This window comes from Paracoccidioides lutzii (genome assembly GCF_000150705.2).
Source record: "Paracoccidioides lutzii Pb01 unplaced genomic scaffold supercont2.20, whole genome shotgun sequence".
Classification (NCBI taxonomy): Eukaryota; Fungi; Ascomycota; class Eurotiomycetes; order Onygenales; family Ajellomycetaceae; genus Paracoccidioides; species Paracoccidioides lutzii.
Genome location: NW_015440966.1, coordinates 246,439 through 257,362, shown reverse-complemented (window position 1 = coordinate 257,362; position 10,924 = coordinate 246,439). Strand labels below are relative to the sequence as shown.

The window sequence follows — 10,924 nt, the reverse complement described above, 5'->3', positions numbered from 1 at the left end:
TTATTTATACCAGTATTCAGGCCTGACAAAGTCAGCCATGGTCTTGGGTTCCTCGTAGGCATGGTGGTGTTCATCTAAAAAAAAAAAAAAAAAAAAATAGTATGTCAGTGCCTTCTTGTCTGACGGGTGTCGAAGAACGAGCGGGATAATATCGGCAAATTTGCACAAATATTTCACATTAGGAATGAACCAAGCAGGACAATTGTCCTATATAGTCAAAAATATCCTTGTCGTTCAGAGATTACGTACCATGGTGGGCATGGGGATCCGACTCAGGCCCAATGTACTCCATCTTGACAACGTTGCCGCACTCAGAACAACGTTCAATTGGACGCTTGCGGGATACCTATAATGCATAAATAAAGATATTTAATTGTCAAGATGCAAAACATGCGCAAGGCCAATGTAGTGGTGCATTATATCTCCAATTGACGGGATATCCTTACCGTCAGCCAAATGACAGTATGAGAGTCGGCGGGGAAGCCGGTACAGCCAGCATATTGCTCATCTCCGCCGGACTTGACAATAATCGGGTTATCGAGAGTTCCTATCAAATTCGAACGTCATTTTAGCGCATTGCATAGGCCAACGAATATCCTTCTAACCCCCTTACAACACCAACCCCACTAGCCAATATTGTACGTTTTTGGAGCGGAATATACGAAGGGGAATGGAATCTGCGCACCCAATCTTGACGAATCCAGGGGTCGCATATCGAAAATATCAACTCCGTTCATTTTCCCTAGAAGTTCCAATCTTTCCAAACCAGTTGCTTGTTCGTAATCAGTGGGGATGGTTCCGGCTTTCGCTCCGGGGGGAAGAAGGTCAGTTTCAGTTTCGATATCTACAGTCAAGGAGTCAGAAAACTTGTTTCGAGTGACGGATGCAATGCAATTTCCAAAACAGAGACGTGGTGCGGCAAACTCCATCGTTTTCACAGGAAATTGATAACGCCCTTAAAAGAGGTATTCCGCTTTTTCTCCGGTTGCGACAAGAGAAGTGGAATAAAAATCGAAGATGGAAGTCTTATAGGCTGACCTTGGAAGGACACTAGTTTGCCTACTGGCTCTCCGGGCTTGGGATCCCATCTGGATGGCTTTGCGGCATCACCTAGAAAATCATAAAATTTCGGATTAGCAAACAATTTGAAAATTCACCGTGGTGAAACCGTCATCAAAAGGTTGCCTATGAATCAATTGATCGTCGGGGTACAATGGGGCGACGCAGAGATGAGAGACTGTGAATTGGGCGGGCACGCACGTTGGGCAACAGATGCTGAAAAGGTACGTCTGGCAAGGGCCTTGACAGGGGTGCGCCTGGCGAGGGTGAAGGCGGTTCGTTGAACGAACATTGTTCCGACTCCAATGGCTTGCTAAAGGGTAGTGGTTGTAAGTCACGGACTGGGTTTGTTGTTGTATTATTTGTATATGAGGTTGATATTGAGGTTGAGAGTCGAACCACCAACTGGATCCGGGTTTCGTTAGTCAGCAAGCGGTTTAAAGGTCACATGATACACCTTCCGTGATTGGCCGAGAGCGACTTGCCATAAGAATACTGTTAGGGTTAGCCCTAAGTGACCGTGTTGTATCACAGGGGACCAACTCACCCGCTTATATCAACCCGCAATATACACTGTACCTGGACCCGCAACTCTTCCAGGAACTACGAGTCGGTCTGGTTGCCTCCCGGCATTTGCTACATAATGGAACAAGAACAAGAGACTTCTCCGTATCTCCCAGGGCGTCTACCCACGGATTCCTTTTCTTGGTAGCCTTCATGCGTGTAACCTTTTCCGCAGGAATTGCTAACGTGGCTCACAGCTCACATACCAATGTCACGACAAACGGCCAAATCCGCCGTTTCGATATGCATAAAGAAACGGTGAGACCCCATGGAGTACAGAAGAGGACCGGGAGGAAAGGGGGCTACAAAAATAGACAGGGGGCTGAACACCACACAAAGCCAGGACTATAGGTTGGACAAATGGAGAGAAGGCTCATTTGGTAATAATACACATCTACCGTTCCTTTACCTTTTCATTCTTCGTAGCCTCGTCCGTACTTAGTCCGAAGCAAACGACGGGAAAAACAAGTCATGCCACACGAAGGGCAAAGGTAGTAGGTAAGAGGCGGATACAAGCATCGCACTTTGGATTTCCTTTAGAAACCGCCCCTTCTCTATATTTTATGTACGAAGAGCAAAAGAAATGTGAGAAGAAGAAACGTACGCCCCAGAACTATTGATGAACATTGAGGCGTCGCAGAGAAAAATAATGACAAAACTAGAACCAAAAAAAAAAAAAAAAAAAAAAAAAAAAAAAAAAATGGAACGTCTTGAAAAATAGCAACATAACATCGTCAAGAATCATAGAATCGAAGCACCCCCAATCCGGATTGCCCTCCTAACTTTTTAATGGACCCAGCAATAACCCCAATCCAATAACACAGAATGGGAAGTGAAAGGAGACGGACCAAAGAAGCTGTAAAAGATAGCAACGAGTGTGTTTAGTGAAACAAAAGACTCCCACCCCTCCACACAATATATGATAGCAAAAGTAATAAAAAAGGGTATCATTGTCGCGCAATGCCAAATGCTAACCAATCCCATTTACCCAACAAGTATCATGTATTGAAAAAGTAGGAAGACAAGTAGAGCAGCCGGAGGATAGTCGCAGACTTTGCGGGGCTGAGCAAGATGTATTCAGTTTGTTCGCGCAGACAGACGGATAATTTGCGATGGCCAGGTCCATAACTTGTGATCCGTGTGACTTCTATAGCCTTTGCTACAATGCTGTTTCGGATTCCTAGCCACCCGCAAACATGTCACCGTTTAATTCCTGTCTCTTCTCGGCTTTTGTTTTATTTCGTTATTTTCTTTCTTCCAAGGCCGCAAGAGTCAGGGTTCTCGTCGTCCTCACGTTATATCTCACCAACCCAGAGACGGTTTTACAATCTTTTTTCCCCCTTTCTGTTCAGGTTTTGCAGGGGCGAAACAGATGGAAGACTGACAATTGATATCGAAGTCATTTGGAAGGTCCCATAGAATTTCTTCTGCAGCCACTGCAATAATTAGGGCTGAGAAAAGCAAGCAGGAAATCAACATAATTTCCTCCGGCAAAGAAGGCGTGCACCTTCGAAGTCACACATGTTCACGGGAAGGAAGCCGTGCCTGTATCCTAAAACTTCTCCAAGTGGGCCCAAACACGGGATATTTCTATGACCGCCTGTCTAAAATTCTGTGGCTTTGTCTCGACATGCTGCAGGCGAGAACCCATTTCCAACCTTGTTCGCTATCACACGCCAGCGGTCATTTTCGTACTCATGGATCGCGTTACGCAGCCGTTGCACCTACAAAAAGTGTTAGTCTAATCTATACCCCAGTTTTTTGAAGAATCATTGGTAGTTTCTGAGCGCAAAAAAAGGTAATCATACCGTCTCATCCGTCCAGACTGTCGCCTTGGCCTTTAATTTGGTACAATAGCGAACTTGCAGTGTCCCGCTGGTCCGACCAGGAAAGAAGTCGGCAATTTGCTTCCATGTGAGGTTTTTATTTTCCTTCAGCTCCACGAGCAACGCATCTTCCTCCGGGGTAAATTTCAGCTTAGGCCCTCGCGGTCGGGGCGCGGGATCGGGCATTCCAGGTTGGCCAACCACACTTGGAGGCCCAGAGACCCCCCCCGGTGATGTCAAGTCTGCATCGGAGCGCTGCGCCCCTGCAAGTGTGGCTTGCGAAGGTAATCGATGGTGGTGATGGTGTTGTTGATGATGTAGTGAAGAAGCTGACTGGTAATCGTGTTGGCTGGGAGGCTGGTGATGCGAAGAGGGGTCCGATTGGGTAGACAAGAGCATGTCAGTAGATTGTGGTTCATCCCCGTGGGATGCGTCCGAGAGCATTGAAAGGCTAATCCCTGTAGTGTGATCGTCACCGGATTCTCCAGGACCGTCGTCGATGCGCGCTCTTTTCGTTCCGTGACGCTTACTCGCATATGATGGTAACTGAAGTGCGCCGGTATTAAAGTGAGGTGGAAGCTGGGGTGCTACCATCTGTGCGGGAAGGAGAACGGGTGGTTGGATGTCGCGCACCGCGTTATGGGATCCCGCAGAGGACAATGCAACAGCACCTGGTTGCCCATGCTGCTGCTGCTGCTGGGGCGTCTGCTGCTGGTGGTGATGGCTCGACTGTTGCTGTTGCGGTTGAAAGGATTGATGATGCTGTCCACCTGATAGGAAGCCAACATCAGGCCTTGCGCCATGATGAAGAGACTGTGGAGAATGTTGGTTTGTGTGGTAAACCAGCTGACTTTGTTGCTCCTGAGCTTTTGACTGCTCTTGTGTCGAGTAATCAATCTGATAATCCCGATACGGATCCGCCAGCGTCACGGTTGTACACCGGCACTGCTAGAGCTCTCAAGCCCTAGCAGGCTGCCGGATGATGCGCAAGTAAATCGTATTGCAAATCAGCGGCATACGCTGTAGTCCCGAAAGCGTTCTGGACTTTTGGATTAACCTTTTTTTTTTTTTTTTTTCGTTTTGCCTTTACGTGAGATAAGATTTCAGCGTGCTTGAGTCGTAAATCGCGCGAAGCTTTCGTGTCTTTTGGGTGTCCTCAAAGTGGAATGACAGTTAAGTAAGGAACGGGGTAGAGGAAAATGTGAGGGCAATGCTGCAGCTCTGGCGAGTAAGTAACAAAAAAATTATCAAAGCACCCCGCCTCGGATGAAGAGCGAGTTTGACGGGTCAAAGGGTAAATGAGTTATTGTTGGATAGTTATGTCAGAGCAGGTGGTCATTTTTGAATATTTTAGGGCTGAGTTCTGGGATTCGCGAAACGAGACTTCTCGAACTTCTTGAAGAAAGAAAGACAAAAACGGTAGTGCATAGTAGTAGTATTATAGTGGTCAGTCGAAATAGACATTTGTAGATCAGGCGGGACTGGGATGAGGGACCAGAAAGGTGGTTGTGCTAAAAAAGGTTTGGCAGCATGTAAAAATAATAATATGGGCTGTTGACAACCTGCATCATAAATTAAATAATGGGACGGCTCTCATGGGCTGGCGCCGGCCACTTGAAGAGAAACACCGTTGTCCGGAATCGCTGCCGTTAGCCCTCTGCTAAAATTGGACTTAGGAATAGACCAAGTTCTAGGCGACAATCTTACACCTGCCCAGGCGCGAAACTCGAGGTGGGATCTGGAAGGGGAATACCATAGATCAAGTCCTGGGGAAATAAGTCTTCCTCAAAATTGCCGGTATAAGGAGGGAGATCCACAGATATCCCTTTCACTATTTCACACATTTCCGAGCTTTCAGGGGGCGGAGATCAGCAAGACAGATAAGGACATACAATAAACAAAAGTGTATGGCATTCAAAGGGCAACCAGAGCACAACTGGATTCCTTAGGAACAAAAAAAAAGAAAAAGAAAAAGAAAAAGGGTAGGGAAAAAGGTTGAGTGAGTGAGGAGTTGGTGAAGAAGACTCCCAGTCACCGATGAAATGCAAGAGGGAGCATGCCGCGAAAGCTTGAGAAACTTTAACAGGTCTCTTGGGGGGGGGGGGGGGGGGGGTTGTGTACGCATTCGTAGTCAAAGATAGAGAAAGGCGACTTCTGGAACCACAAGATGGTGGCCGCAGAGTAGAGGGTGGGTATGCAGTTGGTCCAGGCTAGAAGGACTTTGCTGGGATAGCAGGGGGAAAACAAACATGCTCGACTTCGCGGCTGCGCAACTTCTAAGTCGATTGCCATCTGGGATTGATGATGTGTAAATCCAATGCGCAGGGCTCTGTTTCACTCCTCGGGACCATCCCTCCCATGGCGCTCATCGTTGCCAGGGCTTCTTCGCGGTTGGATGAGAAATAGCAAGGACTTGATGCTCATACCCATGCCACTTGGTCATGAAGTTAGGCGTGCAGGTGGCTCCGTTGCATGCTCCCTGATCATCTTAATTCCTCAAGACTGTAACGCCTAAGAAGTCCCCGCCATCTCCTGAATGACAGAAATTACGGTGGACGTCGCGTCAAAATCCCAAGCTAGACAAGACTAGACCGAAGCATCAAACAAAGCCGTGATCGACAAATAGCAAGCTAATCCCGTCGTGCGCGCTCTGGTTGCTCATCAGTGTTCGTCCTAAACCTTCTGTTCCCCACACTTAATTTATTTCCTGATCACACCACGTATCCACACGACGTCCTAAAACTTAATCGTAGTATTGTCTAGTTAACCTTGAACTTCGGCGCGGAGCAATGGCGTCAATCGGGATTTGCCAAAAAGAGACGTTACATATATCAAAAACTGAAGGATTTCTGGAGGCTGAAATTGACATTGCTTGAGCCCTGGCTTCAATAGTGCATCCATTTGTGATTATTGATGCGACTCCTTGCTAAATTTAGGTTTAAGCCGGCGGGAGTTAATTTCTTCATGACCGGGGGTCAAAAAGCAAAAGTAGTAATAGTATCGTGGGTGGGCAGTGAAGACCGCCAAATCCCAGAGCAGCCGGTAATCTCTAATCGCACGATTACGATGTTGACGTTACAAGCGACCTCGCAGTTCTGGGCAATGATTCTGGTCACTGTGCCTTGTATCACAACTTGGCCCGGCGTGGAATTGTGCCTCTTTGTGGTTTTACCATAGGTAACTAAAGTTCGGTATTCGACACGATACCTAGGTCGTAGCGATGCGGTGTATCATCCGGATGTAATGCGCGAGGGGGAGAAACTTGGAGACCGGAATTGGTACGCCTTCAATTCGGGCTCTCAATCAAGGAAGAAGACTTAAAATGGGGTGTGCAATTATATGCAATTGTGTTACAGACAGCAAGATTCAAGGTCAAGGAGAGATCCTTGGTGGGACTAAACCGTTGTTGAAACACGCCTCAGAAAACTAACCTCGGAGCTAAACAATTTGAGATTGATGATGTTCAAGCCTCAACAAGTCAACACCGGAGGCGTAAGAAACGTGGGAGAAAGACCCGAGGCAGCGCGATTGGATGTGAGAAGAATCTCTCACTCATCTACAATGAACATGAGGTCAGCCACAGGAACTCTCCACTTGGAAGTTGGAGATGAGGGCAAACTCATCCATACGCAGACTAACATTGAGGTGCAATTGATCCCTGCTAAGCGGAATTGGATGATGGGATAGCGTGGACATGTACGGACATGCTTTTTCAGCAAGTATCCTATCAATATGGGACACAAAGTGCTGCATCCATGAGAGATGATCCCAGAACTGCGATTGATATCTATCTCGGATGTGTCCCTGCACCTGATGAGTGTTGGAGATCTTGACTCAAAACCAGTTAGTTCACTTCAAAGCACACTGCAAATATTTCAAGCATTCATTATTATCCTCTTCATTAACTAGTGGCAGACAGTGCACATTCAAAAAAAAAAAAAATAAAATAAAATATATAAAAATAAAAATAATATATATATATAAAGGAATAAAATACACATTCTTTTTTGAATATTTTTGAACATTACGTCTAGAGCAAGATCTTCAACAACACATCAAATCCGAATTCGAGTAACTGTCTTGGAAGGTAATCACTGAAACAGCCATACCATTTCATATTCGACCCACTATTAACCAATGCGACGTATGATAAATACACGCCAATGCATGCTAGAAATGGAATAAAGACCAATAGGCGCATCTAAGCAACATGCGAGACGACCAAGAGCTGCCAAGGGAGTTGGGTGGTAACAACAAGCGCACTGGGATTTCTTGTCGGTTGCCTTTAATAATGCCAGACCTAAGTATCTCAGACAATTCTGACAGAAATCGATAAGCATTCACCTTTCTGGGCTAAAACTCCAAATATGGGAGATAACTTGTCCTTCACGAATAATTATCGTCACGACGGTCGCCCTCCTTACAGATTTTGTATGGCTGGCTCTGCACGCTCTCAGTGTCAGGGCACGACGTCTCCGTTAGAAAACGCGAGTGCAGAACGTCGCTTGAACAAGAAATAAATACTGGGCAATGCGGTTGAAGGTCATTCGGGAGCTTGTCCTATCAAGGGCAATCCCCACTTATCCGAAGATGGAGATAACGAGCCATCCTACTGCACAAGGGTAGTCTCCCACCGGCTCGAACCTTTGTGTCGCTTAAAATGGTTTTTTGCCTGATATGCCTGTTCCTGCGTATCTATAGAATGGGTGATATAAGACAGATTGTGATGATCTTGTATTGCCGGCAAAGTCCTGACGGGAAAATTCCAAGAAAATAGTTTATTACCAGCTTCGCCTAATATCGTTCTGACAGATTGGAGAGATGCATAGTCCGATCTTGCATGATACGTCGTCAATGCTGGTGCAATTAGTGAAATGGTTCCACAAACGAAATCACTTTTCTTCTCTTCCTTCTTCCAAAGGCTTCTCCGGAACAACGGAACAACTCATATCGTTTCTGCGCGGGTACGAAGCACCTATCTCCATGGGAAGTGCAACTGGGTCATGTAAGAGGAAAATTTGCACGAACCGCTAAGTGAGCACAACTCGGTCTGCGGCATCTCGCTATAAACTACCCAGACTTGATTTCAAAAAAAAAAAAAAAAAGGTCATAGGGGAAATATTACGGTTTGCAGGGAAGAGGCTGGGTTCGCGAATTCCCCATTCTCGGGAGCACATCGGTTAGCGTCTTCTATGGGCAACCATGCCTCACGAAGAGGCATTCGTGGATGACTTGATATTTTGATAAGAGAACTCGAAAGGGACAGCGAGAGTTTCCCATATCCCATCATTCTGAAAGCTGTATGGGAGGGAGAGATACCAGGATTCCCCATAGATATTAAAGCTTGGTCAATTAAATGGAACGTCAACTCTGGAAGGTTAAAAAAAAGATCGATACCTTCCTTGCTTGATCCACGGATATATCATTCGATCATTGCGTTTGGACGATGGTCGATCTCTCAACAAAAGAGCTGATTTGGCCGAGATCTTCTTCCTTTTTATATTTGTTTTGATTTTTTCTCAAATCTAGATGAATAATGATGCCCCCATCACAGGTTGTTTTCTACCTCAATATCGACAGGGGTTAACGAGTTTTAACTCCTTTAGGGGCAATCCTGGCCTCCCATCAGACGCCAAACCCGGATGGCTCTAAAGGGCAAGCCATGCTGCTGTGCCATGTCTGTTATAATTCAACATGGGCTTGTCAAAATGGGGAAGAAAATCTCACTGTTCAAAAGTATCACCCACAAACAGAGCTACATAGAAGAGAATTGATACTTGATATAGCATCACAACTTATCACAACATTTTAGACTCCGAAAGATGAAAATCGCCAACAGCCGGCCGCCTCGCCCTTTATCCTGTTGCCTTCCAAAAGGAACCGATATCCAAAATTATAGGTACGTAACTTCGACTATATCATTTGGTCAACCACTGATCAACTTTTGCCATACGTTTAAGATTTCTCTCCGTCTCATATCCTAGTCTCCCCTGCAGGACGGTGGAACCTATTCCCGACATGAGAGGGCGAGTTACACCCAGCTGTCGGATATTTTATCACTTATTGTAGGACCCTTTACTACCAGGACAGGTAATTTTGCTCGGTATGGATGCGCAGAGCAGTAAAAAAAAGACTTGCCTTTAAGACTTTTACGAGAGGATTATGGTGTGAGGGAGGGTGAAATAAGGAGTGCGCTCGTTGAAGCGTGTTGATCCATCATCCCTGACAATGTTTTCAGCCACCCCAACAGCTAATGCCAACATCTCGAGGCCATTATTCATAATGAGCTGAGCCAGGCGACCACAGCCACAGTGTCAAAATCCAAACGAAATCTTGTTTTCAACTTTGAGGTCCTAATGACGTATATCCACATATTTTCCCCGCTATGCAGGAAATCCAAAAGCACACTTACATCCCTCCACACAAGCTGCAGAAGAAAGCTTCTGCACCAACAATTGTACGCAATGAATATACCTGTCTCTGACTGGAAGGATTTATTTCCGCCTCGCTATGGAAATGAGAACTAGTTCCAACCTACTTTCCATTCATGTGAACAGGTTCTGACCAGGATCTACATTCAAAGCACAATATGCACCAACTGTTGTTAATCGCAGGAAGAAAAAAAAAAAAAAAAAAGCCCAGATGGGAGGTAGGTAGCTAATTAAAACATTCGTCCAAGCATATCATCATAATACCGGATGAAAATCCAGCAGGGCGACATTGTTAATTATACTTTAGGGTCGAGTGTTTGTTTGGTCAATTTTCTTCTTGGGCTATCCATTGGTTGTAATGTGCCCGAAGCCAGTTAAAGCTGACAGAGGTCTTGTTCCAGAATGCTCGTTGGATTGAAGGCGAAATGCATTGAAAGTCTGAGGCATCGTCGTCGAAGCGTTTCACATTGCGAATAGCCCGATCTTTCGACGCGCTCCCGTGCAGGGAAGGGTCCAGAAAAGGGCATCCCATCAAATGATAGGCAGCAGCAACAGAAAGCAAATTATGAGAGTATGCTGCGGAATATGAAGAGATGGTGGTGGCTTTGATATTTGCTCATGCCTCTCTAGCTATTTACATTGATCTAACAGATATTTTCACATTTTCTAGTCTCTGAATTGCACAAACAAGTAGCTCACTATATTTTCCAGCTGACAGGCTGAGAACCATAACAAGTCTAATTGACTTCCTTGCAAATGAATAATATATATATTTATAGCACATCGTCACCTTGGCTCATCCAAATATTAGCCAACCTTAACATATGAGCCCATCCCCAGACACCAATAATACTTCATAACAATGCAAACGACGCAGGGACAATCGGCGCATGTTGCTGGGATATGTATGTCCATCTGTACCTTCGGCCCGAAGCTCCCTCGATCAGAATGTTTTCAGCAATATCTCGAAACAACCGGGCAAAGAGAGGGACGTTCACATCAATTTGTCAGAAATGATAGGAGCTATGCCAAATGATAATGGCT

At 45.7% G+C, this 10,924-nt stretch overlaps 3 protein-coding genes across 3 annotated transcripts; 1 reads left to right on the top strand and 2 right to left on the bottom strand.

Annotated features, from left to right (window-relative positions):
* Window positions 1-1,351, bottom strand: PAAG_06796 (hypothetical protein; the record flags this gene model as incomplete). The annotated part of the gene is made up of 6 exons (XM_002791204.2): window positions 1-74; window positions 250-346; window positions 447-547; window positions 686-844; window positions 1,039-1,110; window positions 1,261-1,351. The coding sequence occupies 6 exons, from the start codon at window positions 1,349-1,351 to the stop codon at window positions 1-3; spliced, it is 594 nt and encodes a 197-aa protein (XP_002791250.1).
* A 1,876-nt stretch (window positions 1,352-3,227) lies between these two features.
* Window positions 3,228-5,741, bottom strand: PAAG_06795 (MYB DNA-binding domain-containing protein; the record flags this gene model as incomplete). Its single annotated transcript, XM_015846013.1, has 3 exons — window positions 3,228-3,347; window positions 3,432-4,397; window positions 5,571-5,741. The coding sequence occupies 3 exons, from the start codon at window positions 5,739-5,741 to the stop codon at window positions 3,228-3,230; spliced, it is 1,257 nt and encodes a 418-aa protein (XP_015700448.1).
* A 672-nt stretch (window positions 5,742-6,413) lies between these two features.
* Window positions 6,414-6,770, top strand: PAAG_06794 (hypothetical protein; the record flags this gene model as incomplete). Its single annotated transcript, XM_002791202.2, has 2 exons — window positions 6,414-6,573; window positions 6,661-6,770. 2 exons carry the CDS (start codon window positions 6,414-6,416, stop codon window positions 6,768-6,770), a joined length of 270 nt encoding a protein of 89 aa, XP_002791248.2.
* Between the last annotated feature and the right edge of the window lie 4,154 nt (window positions 6,771-10,924).